Here is a 25,979-nt window from a genome sequence, read left to right on the forward strand (position 1 = left end):
GTGATATATTTTCATGTCACAGTTGTATAATAAATGTTTTTTATAAATAAATAAAAACATCAAACACAATTTACAGTAATAGGTAATATCCAATAATAATACTGCACAAAGCTTCATTGCAAAGAGGCACCATAATTTACTGTACAGCCTCAATTTAAAATGCAGGTTAAAAAACCCAGGGTGAATAGAAAGGATTTCAACTGGCACTGAAAAAGATAATGAAGGTGTCAGGCGTGGCTCTCTGTTTCATAGCTGAGATGCTACTACTAAAAAAACCTCATCTCCTTAGTTGCCCCCTGCCTCATTTCATTGGTGGAGGCACCTAGGGAAGGGTTTCTGAAGAGAATTTTAAGGTGCAGGTAGGCATACAAAGGAGTAAGTGATCTTTTCAAGTAAGCTGCTTTTAGGACTTTGCAGGTTTAAACCGGTACTTTAAATTGGGTCAGGAAATATACTGGAAGCAGATAATGGTTAATGCCAAAAAAGCCAGGATGCAAAAAAAAAAAAAAAAAAAGACTTCAAACTATGGTTTCATACCCTGACTTGTTTGGATGCCAATACCCATTTTTTCCAGTTGGGATGTCCCATTAAATACTTTCTGGCCTGTTTGCTTACTCACCAGAAAGGAGGAATGGCACTGTTGCATGTGGATTCCTGACACTTGTGCATAACTTCTTATTATGCCATAATTTGTCTTTTGTCCGTGGAGAAGTAAGATTATTGTGATTTAAACTGTTACCATAGAAAAGCATATAAAAGCAGGCCATAAGAACTGTTGCCTTATTCCTAGCTATATACGTCACAGAAAGATACTACTACACATCAATAGGGTAGTATATATCAGGTGGCGCTGTGGGTTAAACCACAGAGCCTAGGGCTTGCTGATCAGAAGGTCGGCGGTTCGAATCCCTGCGACGGGGTGAGCTCCCGTTGCTCGGTCCCAGCTCCTGCCCACCTAGCAGTTCGAAAGCACGTCAAAGTGCAAGTAGATAAATAGGTACCGCTCCAGCGGGAAGGTAAACGGTGTTTCCATGCGCTGCTCTGGTTCACCAGAAGCAGCTTGTCATGCTGGCCACATGACCTGGAAGCTGTACGCCGGCTCCCTCGGCCAGTAATGCGAGATGAGCGCCGCAACCCCAGAGTCGGACACGACTGGACCTAATGTTCAGGGGTCCCTTTACCTTTACCTTTAATGGTGGGAATTAATATTGGAGGCATTTGTTGTATCTTTAAGTTTTCAAATGTGTATGATGTCCCTGCTTATTTTTTGTTGGGTAAAAGAGTTGTAGCCCAATTTTCAGTCTATTAACAGAACTTGCAACATGTTACATCACAATGGTAGGATTTGGGATGGCTTTATTTCCAGTGGGTCACTATATTGTACAGTGTGCCTGAGAAGGGTAGCAAAGGTGCTAGAGTTTTTGTACAGACAATATTTGCTTGCTTTTGCAGGATAGCTCAATTGGTAGAGCAGTAAACTCTTAATCCCAGGGTCATGGGTTCAAGTATTAGGCCTGGCAAAACCAGATCCAAGATGTGTCCTGATCATCATAATGGATCCTAATATGTTCTATTGGATGTTTTCTCCAGTCTAAACATCATATATCTCTATCAACTTCTCTCAAAATTCATGCAGGCAGGATCTGCCAAGACTGAGCTTCATTTGTATGGTCCATTTTATCATCTTACACAGCTTATGCATGTGATTCGCACTTAATCACAACAAGCGTATTACAAGGGTGTTCAGTTATTGTTACCTTTATTAATGCTCCCTTTCTTAGTATTCAAGTTGCTTTGAGTTCACTTGCTTGCTTCCTCAGCTACCTGCCTGTAGTGTGACATAATTGTAGCTGTTTGCCTTTTCCACTTACCTGAAGCAATATACTTGAAGGAGCAGGTTGTGTTATCTGTTCCTGTGAGTCTGAACAAGACCCACTTTTAATGCTGCTGCCATTCTGCTGCCCACGTCTACAAGAACCAGTCATTTTAGACATTTGAGATTCCTGAGAGAGCCTTTGCTAATGGCTTTTGGTACCTACAAAATATTTTAGTGCTGGCAATGTGGAATCTGGTCCCTGCTACTGGTGCTTGCCTGAAAGAAGATATTTTGCTTTTTACATTTTTTTAGTTTGTAATAACATAAAATTCATTAGAAATATAGAGCAATGTGTTGAGTTACATTGCCTTTCCTTGAATACCATGGTGATAAGCTGCCAAATCCAGCCTCTTGTAGCACAACGCATATTAAAAACTTGGGGTATGCTTGTTACGGCTTTGGCAAAACCTTCTTTGCCTTCCAGTATACCAGCTCTGCTGGTAGGGAGGTATAGTTTCTATATTTAATATGGCATTTGGTTTGCAGTTTGGTCTTGGAATATTTTTTTCATAAGCTTTGTGTTCCACCTGCAATGGAAATGCACTTTATCCCTATGGTAAAAAAAAAAATGCTTAAAGTTTAGGATTGAGAAGAGAGTAAACTAGCTGCATGTTTTTTCACTGAATAACCTTAATCTGTGCATGATGTGTAACCCTAGTTTTTTTGTTTTAACAGTAGATAAGCATGAGACCACCGTGGCACAGCTGCATGTGTATTCACTCTTGAAGCAATTGCACACTTTATTGGCTGACAATCTTGGCATTTTTCAGCAAAAACAAAATTTAAGGGCACAGTACATCTGTGTCTGACTTGTCAAATAAACTTGCTTGGTGTCATCTGATGGAGCCTTCTGGTAATGAACAACTCTATGATGATCCTGACTTTGGAGGAAAGTCTCAAGATCCAGAGACCAAAAGGCAGCATGAATCGGAGCAAAAGCTATCAAAAATTACCCACAATGCCTTGGAGAATATTAATGTGATTGGTCAAGGGTTGAAGCATCTCTTCCAGCATCAACGTAGGAGGTCCTCAGTGTCTCCCCATGATGTTCAGCAAGCTCAGGTTGATTTGGAGCTTGAAACGGAATTGGAAAATCAAAGCACATGTGCTGAAATTGATGGTGTCTCTACCCACCCCACAGCTCTGAACAGAGTTCTCCAGCAAATCAGAGTGCCACCTAAAATGAAGAGAGGAACAAGCTTGCATAGCAGACGGGGCAAGGCAGAGCCTCCAAAGGGAAGCCCCCAAATCAACAGGAAGTCTCTCCAGGATATTCATTCAGGCCGGCCCAGATCTTCATCAACTACTGATGCCCCTACTAATATGTCTGTGCTGGAGATGGCCTCTCCTATCTGTCTAGCTGGTGAAGAGGTTGCATCAGCAGATCGGGTGAGTTCTGTTTATACCAAAGTGTATTTTCTTGTTGGATGCTGAAGCATTTCTTTGGAAAAAAACTGAGCATTGAATATAGTAGCAAGGGGAATAAATATATGTTTGTGTGTGTCCACTGGTGTAGGAAGTTATCGTCCCGCCCCCAGAACGCATTCCAGCCCCGCCTCCTCCTGCTTCCCCCCGCCCCCGGTGCCGGAACATGAAGCTCTGCCACTGTGTATGTCTATATGTATATTTCCTTGAAAACCATGTACCTGAGTAAAGAAGAATATAGTATAAAGTTCTTGCTGCACTGGTAATAAGAGAAGATGACTGCAACCAGCTCTCTAATGCAACAGCTTGTTGGCAATAAAGAACAGTAGATGCTGACTTACTTTTTTATTTTTGGAAGTTGTTTAGCTTGTGGAAGGAACAGAATCTCCCAAGTAGACTGTTTTGCACATATTAATTGACTTTTTTTCTGCAGTAAGTCCAGCATTGGATTAAATTTAAGATGTAAGGATCTGTATGGCCAAGAGGTAAATGGTGGTAATAATAATAATAATAATAATAATTTATTTATACCCCGACAATCTGGCTGGGCCTCCCCAGCCACTCTGGGCAGCTTCCAACACAATATTAAAATACAATTATTCATCAGATGTTAAAAGCTTCCGTAAACAGGGCTGCCTTAAGATGTCTTCTAAAAGTCTGGTAGTAGTTGTTCCCTTTGACATCTGGTGGGAGGGCATTCCACAGGGCGGGTGCTACTACCGAGAAGGCCCTCTGTCTGGTTCCCTTTAGCTTGGCTTCTCGTAATGAGGGAACTGCCAGAAGGCCCTCGGCGCTGGACCTCAGTGTCTGGGTAGATCAATGGGGGTGGAGATGCTCCTTCAGATATACTGGACCGAGGCCATTTAGGGTAGTATGCAATTCCAACTGTGCAAGTAGCTGCTGTGTATAGTGTTCTTTATAGTGTGCTTTTTATTGTATTTTATGTTGAAAACTTTTAATAACATTTGATTGAAAAAATGTATTGAGCCATATTGAAGCTTGCTGTTTCATTAGATAAACTTGGTTCTGGGTATGACATATTTTGGTATGCAGTATAGAAGGTACACAGAAAGATCTATGAGACAGTTCTTTTTTGAGGGAGAGGGCAGGAAGTGGTGGTTCCATATCTTCCTGAAATTGAGGAATGGAACTGTTAACCCTAAAGTCTCTGTGTTTCCCAATTAATTCCATTTGGTTTAGTTAACGAGCAGTGCTTCCTGTTCACATATCTAATGAAAAGGACATGGTGGAAACTTGTAATATCGCAGTGGCTATCACAGCAGGAGAAATTACGCAAGTAAAACAGCAGACTGAGTGAGGTGATGAGGCATGGAAGCCTATGGGGTAGGGTGCATTGATATGGGGGTCATCAGTACCCTACAACATAGGTGGAGGAAGCAGAACTGAAGAAACAAGAAATTAAGCTAATGAATTTAGGAGAGAAGAAGCAAGTGTGTTGCAGTCAGGACAAGGACAGGTTGGAGTGGAACAGACTTAAAGCATGGACTCATAGTTACTGATCTATTGTGTATTATATGGAAGTGTACTAATTCCAAGTTAACTTGTGTGTGTGGAGGTTTTCTTTGTGGATGCATAGATGAGATGGAACACATCTCTTCAATAAAAGAAGGTCAATGTGAGACAGTAATTATGAACATCAGCCTTGCTTGGCAAGGTAAAGATACTCTGCTCTGTGTTTTGCACACCTTTTAATCAGTCATGAAAGTATGGACATTAGCATTTCCTTGAGTTGCTCTTGTGGAGTGGAGAGGACTGAAACAAAGTCTTATTTTTAAGCATATCTACAACCCAAAAGTATGCACCCCTCCTCATCACTTTTTAGTAGCAGGACAAGACTTTAACTGTTAACATTTTGTAAAGGTGGTTGGTTTTGATTGTGAAGAGAATATAATAAAAAGGCCTGGTCCAGTCAATGAAGGAAACCAGATTTTCTTCCCCACTCCATGCTTATGATGTCAGCCAAACATGCCACCAGGAAACCCTTTCCCCTCCCGTTCCTCCTAACAATAAAAAGGGGCCCAATCTTGCCCATGAATAAACCAGGTTCCCCGCCCTCCTGCCCACCAGTCAAACGTGTTTTTGGGATAGTTTGCCACCACTCTTCTCATTGAAAGGTGTGTTTGGGTGTGCATGTGTGTGGCAATGATGAACGTAGAAATTAAACAATGAACTTGCATAGATACATTGCTGATTACAAAGACTGGTAGGCTGGCTAGCCATAGAAAAGAAAAGAAAGGCTTGTGCTTGTGGCTGCTTTAATCTTGTGCTTGCAAATGGAAGAAAAAGTACCTCGGCCTCAGAGAAGAGCATCAAGTAACTTGCAAATACATGCAACTGATTGCCTCAGATTGAAATGCTTTCTTCTGATTGGTTGGGAAGGCTCTTAATACTTCTTGCCTAATGCTTTGAAACAAGAACAGACCGTATCCAAATGTGATACATTATGTTGCATATGAATGATAAGGGACATAAAAGATTGGGCTACAGCTTTGTGGGGGGTGGCTTGGGGTTAGGATGGGCAGTGCTCCACTTGTACTAAGTGAAGAACTTCCATTGATGCCTAACAAACATGAAAACACCTATATAAAAAGGCAAATTAATATGTGACTCAAACATCTCTAGGTGCAGCCCCAGGGAAAAAGCTGCATTATTTTTGAGGGGGGGGGGGGGAATCCCCATTAGCTTCTCTGCCCATGTATGACTAGTGGTAACGGGATCTCTGTCTTCTATAGCACTGTTACAGTACAGTCGTACCTTGGTTCTCGATTGCCTTGTGACTCAAACGTCTTGCTGAGTGTTCCGCTTTGCAAACGTTTTTTGGAAGCCGAACGTCCAACGCAGCTTCCACGGCTTCCGATTGAGTGCAAGAAACTCCTGCAGCCAATCAAAAGCTGCCCCTTGGTTTTTGAACATTTTCAAAAGTCGAATGGACTTGCAGAACGGATTCCGTTTGAGAACCAAGGTAAGACTGTATATCTAAAGCAGAATATGCTCATAAGGTATCTCACCTAATCTTGTAATTCTTAGTTTTAGTTTTGTCTTCTAGGAAACGAATCTGAGTCTATTGGAAACTTTGTTCCTATGTGTCTTGTTATATTATATGAACTGTAATGGGATCATCACATTCATGAAGAGCTAGGTGTAGTCTTGTATTGTCCCAGACAAAAGTTGATTCTGTCCTTCCAAAGACATTATGGCAAACTGGGTAGTAGCAGAGTGTTGAGTAGATTTTGGCCAAATGAGGCATTCCTCACTGTATATCGTGTAAGTAAAGAGATGCTTCACATTAAATTCTGTGCCCCCTCTCTCAAAATGCAGCTCCATATAACTTGGTGTGCTAAAATAGAAATACTTTTTTCAAAAAAATAATAATAATCAGAACCCACACATCAATATGGAACAAGGATAATTTTGCAAGCTTTAGACAGAGCCCGTCTTGGTAGCCCTTTTAAACAAATAAATAAATAAATAAAGATGTTTTGCATGCTTTCTTTATTGACAGTGACATAACTATGTCATGCTATCTTAATTCAGCACAGTAAAGAGTTCTAAACAACTGTAGAATAAGATAGAACTGAGCAGTATTCATAGAATCATAGAATTATAAAGTTGGAAGGGACCACAGGGAGCATCTAGTCCAACCACCTGCAATACAGTGGTACCTCGGGTTACAGATGCTTCAGGTTACAGATGCCGCTAACCCAGAAATAGTACCTCGGGTTAAGAACTTTGCTTCAGGATGAGAACAGAAATTGTGCGGTCATGCGGCGGCAGCAGAAGGCCCCATTAGCTAAAGTGGTACCTTATGTTAAGAACAGTTTCAGGTTAAGGACAGACCTCCAGAACGAATTAAGTTCTTAACCCGAGGTACCAGTGTACAGGAATCTTTTGCGCAGTGTGGGTCTCAAATCCACAGCCCTGAAGTTAAGAGTATCCTGCTGTACCAGCTGAGCTTGAAGTGTTTGAAATTCATTTGAATTTCAGATAAAACTTATTCTTATCAAAAAATACATATCAAATTGTAGATGGCTGTTCTGGCACTATTTTTAATGTGTTATGGAAAATGTGAGATACTTGCATTTTTACTGTTTTCTGTTTTATACGTTAGCATACATATGAAACCAGTGTTCATTATTGATGCTCGGTACAGTTATACAGTGGAACTTGAAGACCATGGCCTGTTGACTCTGAACAAACAACACCAGTTCAGGAAAGTTTGCTCAAAGTTACCTTTAAACTAACCTGGATTTGAGATGGATTTCAGCAGATTAACTGCATTCTATTCCAGCAACAGCAAGAGTCCTGTGGCCCTGTAAATTTAACTGATTTGTACTAATTAAAGCTTGATAAGCACCAGAGAGTTAAACTTTTACCCTAATTGTTATAATCCACTTACTCTTGCTTACAAAGGTTTGTGCCACGGTAAACTGATTTGCAGCACAATCCTGCACGACTACTCAAATGTAAATCCTGTTGAGTTCAATGGGACTTACAACCCAATATATTTACCGGTATATAGGATTGCAGCCATAGGGTGATGCCAAGCTGTAGTCATACTTGGAGCAGACCCTTGAAATCAGTGGACTTATTGATCTCTATGTATTCTGAGTATGGTTAATGTTGGATGTTATCTGTAGCATTTAACGTTTGAAAAGACAGTATGCTAGGTGATCATAAAAACTGCATTTTAAAGAAATAAAGCCAAAGTGACTCATACAAGAAGTGCAAAAGTGACTCATTCAAGTAGTGTAGCACATAATTGGTGCTAGCAGTGTACAGGAAGGAGCTATACTCTCTCTGAAGAAGAAGAGTTTGGATTTGATATCCCGCTTTATCACTACTCAAAGGAGTCTCAAAGTGGCTAACATTCTCCTTTCCCTTCCTCCCTCACAACAAACACTCTGTGAGGTGAGTGGGGCTAAGAGACTTCAAAGAAGTGTGACTAGCCCAAGGTCACCCAGCAGCTGCATGTGGAGGAGTGGAGACATGAAGCCAGTTCACCAGATTACGAGTCTACCGCTCTTAACCACTACACCACACTGGCTCTCTCTGCTTACCCTTCTGCTGGTTCTACTGGAATCTCATTTTTAGGAAGCTTTTATCTGACAACAGCTGGTCAAGGCACATTAATGAAAGAGAACTGGCTGTCTCCTTTCCATGGTGTCTGTGGTGTGGCTGGCTGTTAAATGGTATAGTGGTAAAGGAAAAGCCATGTGGCAGGTTTTCTGATTGGAACAATGGAAGGGCCTTGATCTGGTGGTGGTTGTCCTACAAGTTCCAGAGTGACTCCTTTGGTAATCAAAAATGATGCATCAGTGCTTATAGCATGTCTCTTCCCTGTATGTGTGTGTAGTATAAATTAATATAAAACTCCCCTATATTCTGTTCTTTGCTTATGTAACACCTAAAATGACATCACCACCGCCAATAATAATAATAATAATAATAATAATAATGATAATATACCACCCTATACCTGGAGGTTTAAAGAGGCACTGATCAGCTCCCTGTCCCAGCCAGCTGTTCCCTCCCTGCTGGGTTTTTTATCAGCCAAGAAGGGCAAGGGTCTAGAGTGCAAGTTGTCACCCTGACTAATCCGAGCACCTTGTCCACATCTTTGAGTCTTACCAACTGAAACTCATCCAACACAACAAAACTAGACTGTGCTCTGGGCACCCCATGAGATTCATTTGCTATAATAGCAGAGTCAACATCTTGGTGGATGCAAGTGATTTTATCCTAAAAATGCTTTGCAAACAAGTCACAGCGCGCTACTGTTGCTTCTATCACCTCCTTTGGGCCAGCCTGTAAAAGGCCCCATACAACCCGAAAAAGCGCTGTCAGACGACATAATGAGGATGGAATGGAGGCAGCAAAGTATGCCTTCTTTGCTGCTTTCACTGCCACTAGGTAGGCTTGATAATGAGTCCTTACCATTTTTCAGTTTTCAGATCTTTCCTCCACTTGCATTCAAGCCATCTCCCAGCTTGTTTCCCTACCCTAAGCTCTGGAGTGTACCAGGGGGTCAAACAGGCTCCATGAAGTGGGAGAGGGTGCTTGCTTACTTTCACCCCCCCCCCCGTGAGCCCTTCTTAATACTTTTATTTTCTGTTACATACTTCAGTTTACTGTTTACCGAATCCTTGAACAAGCCAGAAGTGTTCTGAGACATTGACAAGTTCTTGATTGGGAACCATAAGCCCAAACTTTTGTGCTTGATTTTATGGAGCTTGTTGACCTAGATGTTGTCTTGTCCAAGTATAATGGATGTATTTGTAGTGTTGAACACACAAATTATAAAATGACGTTTCTCATAGGAGGTAGTGGTCACTTTAAAAGAGGGACAGTTATATGGAATCCTTTTGTAGAATAAGAATTCTGCAGACCATTTTCTGGAGATTCTTTCAGTTGTGATGGAAAAAAGAGAGCTCTAACTTCCAAATTACTTGTATTCTGGTGAGGTTAAACTACGGAGAGCTTGATAAGCAATCTTAATTATTAAAACTTGCATGATGGATTTTACTAGTTCTTGAAAGTACAGTGGGCATGGGCAGTGTGCTGCAGAACAGGCCTGTTTGGTCAATTGCACCACAAAGCAATGAGTACGTGCTATTTCTTATCCCTGCTTTTTAGAGGTTTACTAGACTTCCTTATTGCCTATAGACTAGAGAAGAAGTGAAGACTAGAGCATGAGTCTGTGAAATGTTTAAATGGTCAATCTCTGTTGGTGTAGTGATGAATTGAAACACTAATGAAACTAACAGAAGAGTCATGGAAGAAGATCGGGATAGCCAAGGATCAGAGGGTGATGTAAGTTAAGAGAATATTTAGAAATTTCTGTGTTAAAGTGCTCTTTCTTTCTTTCTTTTTTTCTTTCTTTCAAGCTTTAAAGGTGTCCAGCACAAACTACCTGAGCCTATCTGGTGTTTGAGTCACATTATCTGCTCTTGAGTGGCTACCATGCCTGCAAATTTCATACAGTTCTGTCAAAGAAAAAAACATAGTGCACGCTCTCTCTCTCTCTCTCTGTGTGTGTATGTGTGTGTACGTACATATACTACAGATATATGCAGTGCTTTTTTCCTTAAAAAAATGCTTAGGGGTACTCTCATTTTCCGACAGTATTGAAATACTGTCCCTCAATGAGGCCAAACTTAGATTCACAAAATGTTTAGGGGTATGTGTACCCCTGCGTCCCCCCAGAAAAAAAGCACTGGATATATCTCTGTAATAGTGAATGTGAGAGGTACAAAGCTTCAGATTTTTCAAATCAGAATATGGAGTAGATACCTAGGTTAGTAAGAGTTCGTTTTATTTAAAATGCCTAAATGAAGTGTTGTTGTCTTGTACAGAGGTAGGATTGCATTGTTGTGTGTTGGAGCAAGATAAGAAATGTTTAGATGGCAGTAAGTGGGCTAATTGCATATTGATAAGGCAGTCTCAGAACTGCAAGATTGCATTACAAGCTGACATAAATCTCTGTCTTTGAATTGTGCAAAGAGACATTTTCTATACTAGTCACTGTTACTGGATCAGTGAATACAGGATGTAAGTGTATGGGCTATTAGGAACAACATGCCAGGTTGAGGTGTGTGTGGGTAGACTTTCCATATTCTTTCTTGGCAATAAACAAAGAGGCCCACAGTAGGAAATATTTCAGACTGAGCTATTTAGCCAGTTAAGAATTCAAGTGTAGCCCCATGGTCAAAAGGTAAATGCCTGCACACATGACAAATGCACACAGAGGTATAATGTTCTTTGATGTGCTGGCTACGCCAAGGTTTTTATTAGTGTGCAGTTGGAAACAAAATGTGCATTTGGGAGGAAAAAATTGCAGTTGGAAAGCTGATAATGTGCAGTTGGAAAGGGGGGTGGTGGTTAGACACATTAGGCATACGTGTTTATAAAGCACTTGGTTATGTACTTAATTCGTTCTGGAGTTCCGTTCTTAACCTGAAACTGTTCTTAACCTGAAGCACCACTTTAGCTAATGGAACCTCCCGCTGTCGCTGCACTGCCAGAGCACGATTTCTGTTCTTATTCTGAAGCAAAGTTCTTGACCTGAAGCGTTATTTCTGGGTTAGCGGAGTTTGTAACCAGAAGCGTATGTAACCTGAAGCGTATGTAACCCAAGGTTACATACAGGCAAAATCAGAGACAGCATGTACGCAAATTATATAAAGGTGGTATGTGCTCAGTATCCGTACTGAAACTGTCCAAACCATATTAAAACACCTCTTTCTTTTGGGCTGGTATCTCCTTTTCTGTACATTCGTCTCTGGGAAGATTATGCTTTGCTGTATCCTTGTATTCTTTTTTGTGCCTGTTAAGTTGCTGAACTAAGGCAGATTGATAAATGAATCATCACTGTATTGTAGATACGGACTCCTGTGGATAAACTGCCACTGCTGCAGAGTGTAAGCAAGCATGTTCAGCCTTTTTTTTTTTTAAGTGTGGAGTGACTGATGAGGAATTTGTGCAGTTGGAAAATCGTTTAAAAAACAAACAAACAAAAAACAACCTAGGCTAGACCTCAACTTGTACCAGAACTTGGCTTCAGAACCAATTTCAGTTCTTAACTATAGTGTTTGTGGAGGGGCAGAGAGAGAAGTGGGAGAAGTCATGCAGCTGTGCATATACAACATTTGTTTTCAACACAAACTAAAAACACTTCTGTTTCAGCAAGTATACCCAATCATTTAATTTTATTATGTATACTTTTTCTTAAAGTTTGTGATTTATATGTCTATTTTGAAAAATATTTGAAAGCTGTGGCTTTTGTTAAGACAGCATTGGATCAAAGGAACAATGGCAATAAATAGCAAAACAACAGGGAAGCATGTTTAAAGATATTTCTCACCCTTTGAAACAGCAGTTTCTGCATGGCAAACTGAATATTTTGCTGTGCAGAATTTACTACCGCAACTTGGATGTGAAATATTATTTACTTAAAGCCATGAGGCAGTTAACCTGAATTCCATTTCCTAGCCTCAGAACATTTCTCTTAAGTGACTGCTGTTCTCACAGAAGAAAAATGAATCAGAGACTAACATTTTGCCAATAGAGGGTGCTGTGGACCTTTTGATCTCTGTATTTCAAAAGAGTAATGTTATAGCTAATGTAGAATGGTAATACAGCTAAATCATGACTTCCGATATTTGGTTTGATAACAACTCAAAATTTTTGGGGAGAAGTGATTCTTTGCCCGCTCCCATAAAGGCAGAATGTAAATATGCCTATGCATTTCTCTTATGTTATTTGAAAGCTGTAGTCAGTTTTCCAATTTTTTTAGAGATAAGCCTGTATATATTACATAGAACATGCCCCACAACACTTTGGGTAAGCCAGACTCAAACTGAAAATATCCACCCAAACATCATATAGGTCTGTGCATTTTAAAGAGTACTGATAATAACAACTGCTGCATTGCCTAAAATATCAGTTAGAGCTCATATATAGTTAATGCATATCCTTGTGATTAATGATACTTAACTTTTATATAGAACATTTCAAGCGTTCAGAGTGCTTCACATAATCAAGTCTTACAGTGAGATTAGATAAAAGAGGCTTTTGCTGGAGTAAGTGGCAGATCACTTCTTTGAAAAGCAGTAACTTCGAGTCCCTGTCAGGGAAAAACTTGTGATATAAATAAATATAAAACAATAATAATAATAACAACTGAGGAAGAATTATTGGGCAGTGGAGACAATATCTTGATTCTTTCTGCTCTTCTTTCCTCTCTGGGAGCACAGGGTAGAAGCATAGTAAGTTAGCCTCTGAAGCTGTTCTCCTGCTCTGACCAGCTATTGGAAGTGCTGTTGAAAGGGAACCAATCCCTTTCCTTCAAAGTTCAAATTACTCTCCGAAGACTCATTAACATAATCCCTCAGTGTGCAATCTCTGCCCAAAATTATTATTTTCAGTTTTGCTATGAAACTTAGTACCCAGCTTTCATATTCTATCCTCCTGCCAACCTAGCAGTTCGAAAGCGCACCTGTGTAAGTAGATAAATAGGTACCACTGTGGCGGGAAGGTAAATGGTGTTTCTGTGCGTTCTGGCTTCTGTCACAGTGTTACGTTGTGCATTTACCTTTTACCCACCTGGAATACTCTTGCAGTATCAACAGGATGTACACTGAATGAATTTTTGTTTACACTAACTCAGTAATTCCTTGGGTTTATTAATTTATGCAACACACATAAATACTTTAACAAGCTTGCAGTATGGCCTGTGATGTCTCACTCAAGTCTCAGTTATAGTATGCTAATTTGATTTAGGCTGCAATCCTGTGTGCCCTTAATCCGCTTGGAGTGAATTAATTGGAATTGTGTAATGCACCTCCCATAACACGAACTGAGTTCATTTTGCACACTTTATTTGTTGATAGTGGTTACCCTACATTCCTCTTCTTTCAAGATTCTTGTAGTTTTGGAAATTTTAGAAGTAGAGTGTTTTCCGCTTCTGTAACTTAGTTGCTCAGCTTTCTTATTTAATACAGCATTAATTTGTAACATTTAACAAGGACTTCTGTTGCTTTTTATAAATGATAATAAAATGGACAATTATTATAAACCTAGACAGCATCTTAAAAAGCAGAGACATCACCTTGCCGACAAAGGTCCGTATAGTTAAAGCTATGGTTTTCCCAGTAGTGTTATATGGAAGTGAGAGCTGGACCATAAAGAAGGCTGATGCTTTAGAATTATGGTGCTGGAGGAGACTCTTGAGAGTCCCATGGACTGCAAGAAGATCAAACCTGTCCATTCTGAAGGAAATCAGCCCTGAGTGCTCACTGGAAGGACAGATCCTGAAGCAGAGGCTCCAATACTTTGGCCACCTCATGAGAAGAGAAGACTCCCTGGAAAAGACCCTGATGTTGGGAAAGATGGAGGGCACAAGGAGAAAGGGGCGACAGAGGACAAGATGGTTGGGCGGTGTTCTTGAAACTACCAACATGAGTTTGACCAAACTACGGGAGGCAGTGGAAGACAGGAGTGCCTGGCATGCTCTGGTCCATGGGGTCATGAGGAGTAGGACACAACTAAACGACTTAACAACAACAAAATTTGTATACCGCCCTTCATCTGTAGATCTCAGGGTGGTTCACAGCCTAAAAATACAAGATAAAAAAACACAAAAGGCATTATAAAAGCAAGAACAGAAACAAACCAATAACCCCACTACCCCCCACCACCTGCCACAAACACAGTTAAAAGAGTATATAGGGTGTCAATCACATTTTTGCCTGGCTCCTAAGGGTGTATAATGAGGGTGCTTGCTCTATCATGCTCTGTGAGACAGGGATTGTTTTCTCATCTGTTTGCCCACCCTCCACTACCTAGGCAGTGTTGCTCTTACCACCAACTTTTGAAGTACTTTTAAAAGAGTCAGCAAACATGTGAGTGGGGTGTTTGGAGCTGTAGACTTTGTGTATTTGGACTTCCAGAAAAGCCAGGGCTCCTGAGTCAACTTACTACCGTAGTAGTGGGATAAGACAATGAGTCCTTTATGGATTATTAACTGGTTAAACTATAGGATGCAGAGTCTGAGTAGGAGTCAGTGATTAGTTCTCACAGCAGAAGGAAGAAGTTGCATTGCCAAGGAATCTGTACAGTGGAACCTCTACTTACGGCACAATCCATTCCGGAGGTACGTCCGCTGGTTGAAACGGGATGCTGGAAGAGGCGTCTTGTTTGTGTATGTGCACATTCGGTGGTAGCAGCTTCTGCCATCTACTTCTGGGTTTCCCGCGGACGCAACTTGGAACATTCGCGAGGTGAGGCATATGTAAGTCGAGGTACCATTGTATTTGGGTGGTCACTTTTTAACTTGCTTATTTGCATAAGATACCAAATTTAGGATGATAAAAATAAAAAATGGCTTATGAAGAGATCCAAAAGGATTTCTCCAAAATGAGTGAACAGGCAGTAATATGGCAAATACAGTTCAATGTAAGGAAGTGTAAAGTGATGAGCACTGGTGCAAAAAACTTAAATTCACGTATATAAAGAAGTAGTACCTCACGTTACGTAAGCTTCAGGATATGAACGCGGCAAACCCAGAAGTATTTTTTCAGATTTCACCGCATGCGCAAAAGCGCTCTATTGTGTCACGTGCATGTGCAGAACAGGCACTTCTGGTAGCAAAAACCTCGGGATCTGACCGGAGCTCCGAAACTGATCCTGTCCACAAGCGGAGGTACCACTGTACATAGATCGGATATAAACTGACAGCAGCTAACCAGGAACTAGATCTTGTAGTCCTGATGGATAGCTCAGTTAAAACATCAACTTAGTGTGTTGTGCCTTTGAAAAAGGTGTATGTACAGTCAAACCTTGGTTATCAAATGTCTTGGCTGCCAAATGTTTCGGAAACCGAACGCTGAAAACCTAAAAGTGAATGGTTCCGTTTTTGAACTTGCCTCAGAAGTTGAACAGCTTCCGAAGCATGTTTCTCAGTTTTCCCCATTGAACTTACCGACAGCCCTTTGATCCTCGGTTTTCGAACATTTCAGAAGTCAAGCAGACACCCAGAACAGATTATGTTCAAAACCAAGGTTCCACAGTACTGCATGTTAGGAATAATTAGAAAAGGAACTTTCTCTTTATACAAAACCAAGAGTCATCCTAAGATGTAGAGTTGGTGGGAGATTCAGGACAGAAAAAAGGCATACATACATTGCATAGGTCAATATGGAATTACCATTCGATTAAATGACTTTAGAAGGGGTTTCAACAAATTCACTGATTAATGGTATATGTGATTACTTGTCACGATGACTGTTTCCTTAAGAATCAGAGGCAGCATGATTCTGAATACCAATTGCTGGGGAAAAGCAGTAATAGAGGGTTGTTGTTTTCCTGTGGACTTCCCATAGGACACTGGGGGAAACGGGAATCACCTGAAGTACCCGGTAGATAGGTGTTTGCTCTAATGTAGCAGAGCTCCTCTTATGTGTCTGCCACCACAAGAGTATTGCTGCTGCAAGAGGCAAGAAGTTAGTGACACTCCTAACAGGCCTTTAGACTCAATGCAACTTTTGAGGGAAGAGCAAGGAATTGTAGATGAGGTGGGCTCAGACATCACCCGTGCCACCTCTACTTTCTGACTACTGGCAAATCCTATTGAAAGTTTAACTTTCTGGCAAAGAACAGTGGCCCAGACTGTTTCCGGGACTCTTTCCTTAGAGTGTGGCATGGATGGCTCTCCAAAAGGGCCTGCAGATTAGGGAGGAAGGGTGGCAGAAGATAGTGGGGACAGCAGAAGGCTGCAGCAGCCAACTTCAGACTGTGCAATGTGTTGCATTGCTTCTGCTCTCCTCGGAGTGCAACTGTTCTAGACTTAATTTCTGGTGAGCCACTGAAAGACTCTACTCTGTCACATCAGTTTGGGGGTGGGAAGGATCTGAATAACCTGTTTGCAACATGAAGACTCCATTTGGAAGCACCTTCAGATGGGCTGTCTGTAAATGTTGGTTGCATATGTCTTCCTTAGGCTGCTGGTATTATTAGAAGCCTCATTACTGTCTTTATCACTCTCCTTAGGCTTCACGAATGTTGATTGCCTGAGTCATTGAAATCTGTTGTGGGTTTGTTATTCTGCCTAAAGCATGTTTCAAAATAATGCCTTGCTGCATTTCGTTGTCAAGAACTCAAAGAAATGGAGCTAAGAAATGGTGTGCTGATGCTCTGTGAATGCTTTATTTATAAAGTGTGCTCATCATGATACGGACGTCGCAGGTTACGAGCGGGGCTCCAGAACAGATCCCGTTCGTAACCAGAGGTACCACTGTATCAGTCTTTTGGCATCTTCACTTAATTTGAAAGCGGTGCACTCTGGGCCAGATTCAACCTAGTAGTTGTCCTAGTGGAAGCCATTGCAACAAGTCCTGCTAGCACATCAGGAGTTCCATCCTCACACCCTCCTCAAATCTGTTTGGGAGAGTCTGGAATACCTCCTGAACAGCTTGTGGGGGTGAAGGGAGATAGTTCCATCTAGCCAGAAGAAATACTTGCACTGATAGAACGATCCCCTCAGTGCAATGTTGAACTCATCCCACTGCATTTAGGTAGGTGCTTGTCAAATAACACAATTTCCTTGGTCTAGCTCCTCTTCTTCCTTCTCAGGCTGCTGATGAGAGCTTAAATGCCCTATTAAAAAGTATCATTTATTTATCTGAAGCTTGAACTATGCGGGGATTCGGTGCTGGAGCTTCCCGTGCGTGAGTCTAGGCCACCCACGCACGAGATACCAGTTGCTGGGGATTTACGGCCAGCGTTCCGCGTGCGTATTGGCACGGGCGCCGGCCAAGCCTCAATATCTGAAGGTACGTGAGTAAGTCGGAAATGAATGGATGCCTCGAAAATGAATGGATGCCTCGAAAATGAATGGATGCCTCGAAACTAAACTTGAAACCACTTGCGACCTCCTGTACTGTTACTAAAGCAAAAGCGACTAAACCAAGGGCAAAGTTAAAGCATTAAGTGAAACCCCTGACGTTTTTTTAAAATTAAATAAAAAACCTTTTCCCCAATAAAGACAGACACCGATGTTTCTTTTATGGCTTTGGCTGACCCGCATAGGCTCTTACACTGACTTCGACCTACCACTATTCTAATCTTCTCCCTAAGCTATCAGTCCCTGCACCGCCAAATCTTCCGCAATGCTAAGGCTAGCTAGATCTATACCGCCAAATCTTCCGCAATCTAAACCTATGCTAGGTCTAAAGGCTATCTAACCTTTACCGCCAAATCTTCCGCGAACTAGACCCTAACTACCACCTGCACGCGCTTCCAACCCGTCCAACCCAGCCCCAAAAACCCTTAAACTAACTGAAAGACCTGAAAGAACTAAGAACAACTAAGACCCTAAAGGAACTAACAGAACTGACTTGCCTAAGCGGGGAGCCTCAGCCTTTTATTGATAACCAAGAGTGACATCATAACCAATATATTAACCAATAGAATCGCTGTTGCTGCCCCCAAAAAAGGCGGGAAGCAGAATAAATGATCATTGATAACTTTGAAAACCTCTGGAACTACAATTTTAGGCGGAGTGATCTCAGTGGCAAAGTGTCCACTGAGTTTTACTTTTACTTTCACTTTTAACGGAAGGATACGAAAAGTAGTGCTTAAATAAACATTAAATTAAACAAATAGCCGCGGATTCCAAAGAATCCACGAAGTGTATTCCCACAGAACTATTAACCTTTTAAATACTCTCTGTGCCTCTCTGGCGTGCTCTGGTCCATGGGTTCATGAAGAATCGGACACCACTGAACGACTGAACAACAACAGTGCCTCTCTGGAAACTTGTAATGGTAATGTCTAGCTAACTAGTTTAGAAATACAGTATGTAATATAGTGGATCTTGATAATTGAAGTTTAATATGTTACCCTGGTTTTAGAAGAAGAAGGAAAGCTGAGATCCCTGTTTCTGAAAAGGGTAAATCTGTATTGTAATTGGTGAAAAAGAGCATGGTATGTTAACCTTTTGCCCTAGTCCACTATCAGATGCATGAACTGGTCATGTGTATGCAGAGATATGTGATTAATAATAATAATAATATGAACCCAACATTGAAGGAAAGAGCGAGATTTTGCAGGTGAACGAGCAAAAGTAGATAGGAAAACAGAGTGACCACTCTGGTTTTTTGGAACGGTCAGTTTCTGGATTTGTATCTCTATTATGTGGCCTGCTGCCATCGATGAATATCTGATTTGCATATAGGTGATATCTGTAAGCAAAATAAAAAATAAAATAAAAATTCCTTCCAGTAGCATCTTAAAGACCAACTAAGTTTGTTATTGGTATGAGCTTTCGTGTGCATGCTCTCTAAGGTGCTGCTGGAAGGAATTTTTTATTTTTTATTTTGTTTTGACTACGGCAGACCAACACGGCTACCTACCTGTATCTGTAAGCAAGAATAGGCCTACCATTCATGTCCCCACTCCCCGTGTATTCATTTCTCATATATTCCCCATATATGTATAGTGTGGGCCTGTTAATTGCCTGTTAATTGCTGTACAGTGGTGGTATATAGTAATCCTGAATAAGTAGGATGGGTATGTAATTGGAAGACAGAAGTAAACAAACTTTGGTGTTGAACAAAACAAGGTTCAAGCCAAGTTATGAGTAACTAGTTCAGGGGTAACCAACCTTTGGTCAGGAATTATGGAAGCTGTAGTCCAAAACATCTGAAGGGTACCATGTTGGCTACCCCTGATCCAGTTTCTTTACTGTGAAATGAAATAACATTGTTTTCTGAAATGGATAGAAGCCTGGGGCTTTTTAGCTAGGTGGCTGATAAGGAACTGGGGCTAGGTTTCCAAAGGCATGTTTTCTTCTTGTTGAGCTCATGCTGCTTCAAAGGCTAGCATTATTTGGGTGTTTGCTCAAACTAGTGTGCTCACTAAAAAAATCACTATAATACATTTTATATTCCTAAAGAAGCAAAGTGGCTTTTGGCTTCTAAAGGGTGCTAAAAGGTATTGCTTACTTTCCAGTTTACCCCAAAATTTCCATTTTATTTGTGGGGGAGGAGGGGGAACAGGAAAAGGCTTCACACTTTCTGGAAATTTTGCACATCTAGTGATGGCTGTTCTGTATCCTTGCAGTTGTACCTGGATAGCATCTCTTTCTTTGTATGGTGCTTGGTTTTGATGTGATTTTTATCTTAAACAAGCAAAAGCAAAATCCTGTCAACCCAAATTAAAATCAAGTGGGTGTTTGGCATATTCCATACTTTTCATATTTGTAAGGAGACACTTGATGATATTACAGTGATGAAATATCTTTTTACAGTGAGTAAAACTAGAAAAAGCACACGTTTTTCTTGCCCAGAATACTTGTATGTAATCAGTGGCAACCTGGTCAGTCAGGTCACACTTTTATTACCTGTGGTCAAAGGCCATTGCAAAAATTCAAACAGGCTCAAGGCCCACAACAAATCAGTGTTTGCAAATACTGTACAAACATTGCAAAGCCAGAATAAAGGATAAAGAACAAGCAATAAAACAAAGGATAAGGAAGCAATAAAATGAATAATAAAATTATAATCAAATTGCTGTATCACCATGATCATTTATAGCTATCCCTGGAAGCTCCTTTCCATTCATCCTTTTTAGCACCCAGTGCAAAAAGACACCTTATAAGTCAAAGTCTGTATCTGACAATAGATAAGACTTATTTGGGGTGATGGTTTTTGAAGGTAATCCCAATAAATCCAAATAAAATAATACCCAGACACTTAAAACATGATTTTAAGTACATAGGACAAAATATGTGGAAGATCTTCCATCTCTGTGGTTCAGCAAAGACAGTTCCATTGAACCAGAGGAATCCAATCATATTTGCCATCAGTTGTAGTGGCTGGCATAGTCTGAAAAGAGCTGTAAAGATCCAATACTGACCATCCTCTGTAGCTCAGTTTTTATAGGTGTCCACCTTTCAGTCACTGACGTGTATCCATCAGATAGACACATGTCTGCTGGAATGCAGTGGGCTTCTATTGGTGTTCTTTATATTTAGCACAAAGTACAAGCTGCACTTCCAGCTGGAATCAGCTTCACTTTGGACCTCTGATTAAACAGTGCTGAATGTAAGCCCCGCTGCAAAGAAAGAACAGAATGCACATACAATGTCAGGTAAGTAATAGGTGGACATGGCTGGCCTCACCTCTGCCGTAAGGCCTGCCTGAGGCAAGAGTCACCAAATAGGGAACTCTGCAATGAACTACCATCATTCCCTGGTCCTGTGCACAGAGCCTGCAGTAACTTACACCACCAGCAATGCAGACAGAATTAAATTCATCCCGTGGGAGTTTATGGAAGGGCAGAAAAGGAAGATTTACATTGCCGCCATCCCAGTTTGGGCCACACAACCCTCTTTCCAGGAGCAGTTAGAATGCAGTTTAATTTGTACAGTAGATAAAATGCACTAGCCTAAAATACATACCGTATTTTTCCATGTATAAGATGCCCCCTATTTTTGGGGACTCCAAATTAAGAAAACAACCCTCAGCACTACCCGCGTATAAGACGAGCCCCAATTTTAAACCTAATTTTTTGGTTAAAAAAAACCCCTAGTCTTATACACAGAAAAATACGGTAATTTAGAACTTTAAAATAGTTTAAATGCTCATGTTTGCAACATTCTCGTGATATTATAGCTTTCTTTTTAAAAAGGAAATAAGGTAAACCGGGCTGTGGATTGAAGCGTGTAATCCTGTGCAGGAGTAAACTGCACTGAACACAGTGAGATGTGCTTCCACATAAATATGCATAGACTTTGGGTAAAATGTAAAAAAGGTTGGAAGGGAAAAGTTCTGGAATCTTTTCTTTAGTTCTACTTTGGATCATGAAATACACAGAGGTAAGATTGCATGTATGATGCAAGCAAGTACAATGTGAAACCTAATTAGCAACCATTTGAATTCAGTCCTTTCCCAAGCTATAGTTGAAAAATGTTAAGCATTGTTAAACAGGTTATACTGGACTTACTACTTCTATGTTGCTTCAAAGGTTAATGTGGTGACAGTTGCTTGTTCCAGCAGCTGTTAACCCCATGCAGCGTTCAGCAAGAGAATTACACCTGAAATGGGTTAGTAGTAAATTGTAATTCAACATCATGTAATAAGGCATAGAATACTTGTGTTCTTGACATTGCTAAATAAATGAATTGATGTAAAAATAGGGGTTTGGCTTTTGCTGCCCAAAACTCCCCACGGGACGCTGAGTCCCCTAGATCGGTCAGAGAAGAATGGATGAAGACAGGATTCAGTGGAAAGCAAGACAGATATTTATTTTTCTGTTGCAACAGAGTTCCCTCCCCTCCTTCCAAGGAGGGAGAGCCCCTGACCAAAAGTTTGCAGGAACCTTTATAGACTTTTGACATTGACCAACCCCCTTAGTCAAAGACCACCCCAAAATCATCATACATACATCATAGGAGGCAGTCTACAGCAGAAATCCTGTCTGCCAGGATACCTGATAATGGTTGCTGATTGCATTACCTGGGCAGCCTGGCCATTCTTTTGTGATGGTGAATACTTTAGTTCCTGAATCCAGGTCACAGGCTCACCCTATTCATACACAAATACGCTCTTAAGACAGGATTTGTAAGCGAAAAGACTATGGGGAAGGATTTCCCCATTGCTCTCCCTTACTGCAGAGGAATATTTGAGGTAATTAGGAGCGTCAAAATGTCTTCAGGATTACTCTCCTGTACTATTTCAGACACATGGTTTATATATTTAGACGTGTGTGTTTATGAATATTTATTATATATTTGAGACCTTAGAATTCTTATAACAGTATATAAAGCTGAAGTGATGGCAACTTTATGTGCTGTTTTGTTACTGATCATGTAATACTCTGGTAATTTGAGAAAGTGAAGACCTCCATGTCCAGTGCCAACCTGACCATGACATGGTATGAAGTCCCCACAACAGTGGGCAGAATGGAGAATGTCAAACTTTGTAGATGGCTATCAATCCCCTTACAGGTTGTGTGGTACTTGAATGAAAGGGAGGCACAGATGCCTCTTTTCAGATATACAAGGCAGAAAAGTACTTTGTGTGACAGACTGGGTCTGATGTTTCCCTTCATGCTAGGCATCTCAAACAAGTGAAAGAACTGCTACTTTCCCAGTCATCTTGTGCAAATTGTGTGTGCCCCTCAGTCCTTCGGTGTGCAGAAGTTTGGAGTTGGTACTTGATCTTCCTACTTCACACGAAGCTTCCAGAAAGTGAAGAAGCAGTGCAACTTCCTCTTACGCTCTCTGCACCAAGTAAGAGTAGCTTAGATGCTCTCCTGTTGTGGATGGAGATGAATGGATGGCAATCCTTGATGCCTCAAATGGTGATAAAGCTTGAGCCAGACCTGTCTGTGACTCAGTTGATCAGATGCATCATGAATGCAAGAAACTGGTCAGTCGACAATGGTGAAGATTTTTAGACAAACCAAGTTATACTGTATGTACTTGGATTGTATCAAAATCTAACATGGAGTATGAAGCTATCACCAGTATATTTTTGAAACAACCTTAATGATGAACTCAATTTTTATGCATGGGGATAAGAATGTCAGGAAGGAAAACAAAATTAGCTTCCATGGCTGATACAGCAAGATGTTTGATGGAAAAGAGTGAATAGATAATAGGGTTGTATTCAGTGTTGCTGTTTTCTGATAAGGCTTGTTGATTAATCCGGAGTATTTTCTTTCTGATTCCCTCTCTCCTCTATATCCTCCTGTACACTTCAAAATCTGACCCAGAAAGAATGTGGGACCTTTGAACAGCCTGGTAGGTGTCACAGGAAGCTTTAGGAGAAAGAGGAAACTTGGGGGAGGGGAGGGGGAAGAAACCCCTTTACTAAAACAAAATCTTCCACAAATGGAAAGACAGCATTGGGGCGGGGGACGGGACCATAGAAAATGCATGTAAAATGTTTCCATGTGTTTAACATTTGACATGCTTTGCAATCAGTATGGTTAGCATGGTCACAATGGTTACACAGTTCAGCCATATTTTAAGATTTGTCCCTGCTGTTTTCATTCTAGATTTCTAGAACATGCAATGTGTTTCAGTTAAATGATTTCAAATTCTTAGACCACAAGTGTAATAAGCTTCCATACCCATTCAGAGCTTCTTAACATAGCTTCTGAACTACACATGTTGGAGGTGGCAGGGAATGAGTTAAGGATGTCACCCTCTCCAGCTTTGAAAACCCTTTATTTGTATTGCATCAGTGCCTAAAGCCTAGACTAGGTTGGGCCCCATTGTGTGATGGCTTATTATGCAAACACATAGTAAATGACCCTGCTTGAACTAGTGCTGCAGAACTATATGTGGGTGCTCTGTGCATGCAAAACCAAAAAGGCTGTAATAATTCTGGATGAGGTCCACATGCACATTTGTAGTAGTTGGAAATGTAACCTGCACCTCATTCTGCTGTTCTGTCTGCAGTCTCTGGTCTAGCAATTTGGCACTTGCAAGTGGTGCGAATGCCAAGGTATGCTTGCTTCCTCAAGGGCAGACAGAGTTTTGGGGCACAGACATCAGTCAAAAGTTCCAGTTCTTGAATTCAGTTTTCCAAGCGAGATTTTTGGTAGGTATAATTTGAAGAAACAGAGTGAAAAGATTTAAGCTGGTGGTAAAATATTCTTCTCTTTAAATATTTTCTTTGGCGTGATGCTGTCTGGGCTCTTGTGAGTGCTGCAACAGACCTCAGTTTCTTGTTAATCATTTGCTGCTTTTTTTAGCCCCTTGAAGCAAAGCAAACACCTCTAATTTGCTTTGGAGTTGAGCAAAGTTGATGTCATTGCTGTAGTATGTGTGGTTGTACCTGATGATCACTCAAAGAGGTGAGACCTCAGCATGTGAATAAGAGGAAATGTGTAGCCAGTAGTACTTGGCACAGCCCTGCAGCTGCTGAGCCCCGAGTAGGAGAGAGAGTCTTGCTTCCTCTGAGCCATTGTTAACCATCTATCTCCCCACCCCCACCTACCCTCTGAGGCTTGAGCAAGCTAGGCTGCATTTTGCAACAAGGGTGGAAGAGTAGATCTTGCATGTGTTTTTATAAAGCTGACACCCACAAGAGGGAGGCTGCTTAAATCTTAGTGAGAATTGTTTTGGCTGTTTACCCTCTTACCGGTACTTCAGGCACATGCCTGCTAACCGCACCCTGAATTAACTAGAGCAGCCAGTCAGTCCCGTCCAAGGCTCAGGTGGTTCGCGGCAACATTTAGCTAATGAATCTAGAGAGGGGGGTGGTCCATCTGTCAGGACCCTTCACAGCTGACTCACAGGAAGTGTTAAAAAAGCTTGGCACAAGGGTGATCAGCTCCAGGATTCTGCCCCTCCTCTCATTCCCCGCTGTCTTTGCCTGCATGTTTCACAAGCTCTTTTTTTGGAAGAACAATGAACTGATTTGAAGTTTTAAGACTAGGAGGGTTCCCCTTGGAGTTCGCCCGTCTAGTAGTCTGCAGGATGTGTTGCTTGACACAGTTTTAGACAGCTGTCAGTCTGTCTTCTTTGCTCTTTGCTTTTCCCTTCCCGTTCCCCTGGTGGATTGCTTTGTCTGGAGAAAAAAGGTGACCATGGTCCAGCGCTTCAGCCTCAGGAGGCAGCTATCAAAGGTAGGTTACTTCTGCCATCAAGATCTGTGGGGCTGTCTTCATTATCACATTTCTCTTGTAGAAGAGAAATCTCTGCTTGTACGGGGGGGGGGAGGTGGGCGGGGGTCTGGTGTATGAGAGGAAGCAGCTCTGCCTTTTGTTCTTCCCTCTAACAGACACAAAGGTTTTTTAGAGCAATTTGTCCACTGGCAGACAGGGTCCCCCCCCCCCCCCGCAAATCCAGAGCTATGGACTTTGGTGAGCCTGCTGTTCTTTTGACTTAATATCTAGCATACTTGTGTGATATAGAAGAAACAAGACTCATATTAATATACCACAATATGAGCTCAATGGAAAAAGCAAGGTGGAATGGAGCACATGGACTTTCTGCATAGGATAGTATTTGACTGATAACAACCTAGCAAAGCAGAGGGAAGCTGCTGCTGCCTCTTCAAAAGTATTAGTCAGGAAGAACAAAGGAATTGTTCTAAAGAAATTCTGCTGCTTAATATTTTCCATCTCTTTTGTGTGTTAAGATGGC

The 25,979-nt window shown here is 41.2% G+C and overlaps 1 protein-coding gene across 5 annotated transcripts in view; it reads left to right on the top strand.

Moving 5' to 3' along the window:
• Window positions 1–25,979, top strand: part of TMCC1 (transmembrane and coiled-coil domain family 1) — a 106,458-nt gene that overhangs the window by 23,077 nt on the left and 57,402 nt on the right. For 2 of the 5 annotated variants that reach the window (XM_033141122.1, XM_033141121.1), the window contains exon 3: window positions 2,552–3,265. In XM_033141122.1, coding sequence (XP_032997013.1) covers window positions 2,717–3,265 — 549 coding nt within the window. In that variant the 5' untranslated portion in view covers window positions 2,552–2,716. Of the gene's footprint in view, window positions 1–2,551; window positions 3,266–10,078; window positions 10,133–24,579; window positions 25,460–25,979 lie in introns of those variants that run through there. The other 3 variants (XM_033141123.1, XM_033141128.1, XM_033141127.1) reach the window with 3 other exon arrangements.

This window comes from Lacerta agilis, chromosome 2 (assembly GCF_009819535.1).
Source record: "Lacerta agilis isolate rLacAgi1 chromosome 2, rLacAgi1.pri, whole genome shotgun sequence".
NCBI lineage: Eukaryota > Metazoa > Chordata > Lepidosauria > Squamata > Lacertidae > Lacerta > Lacerta agilis.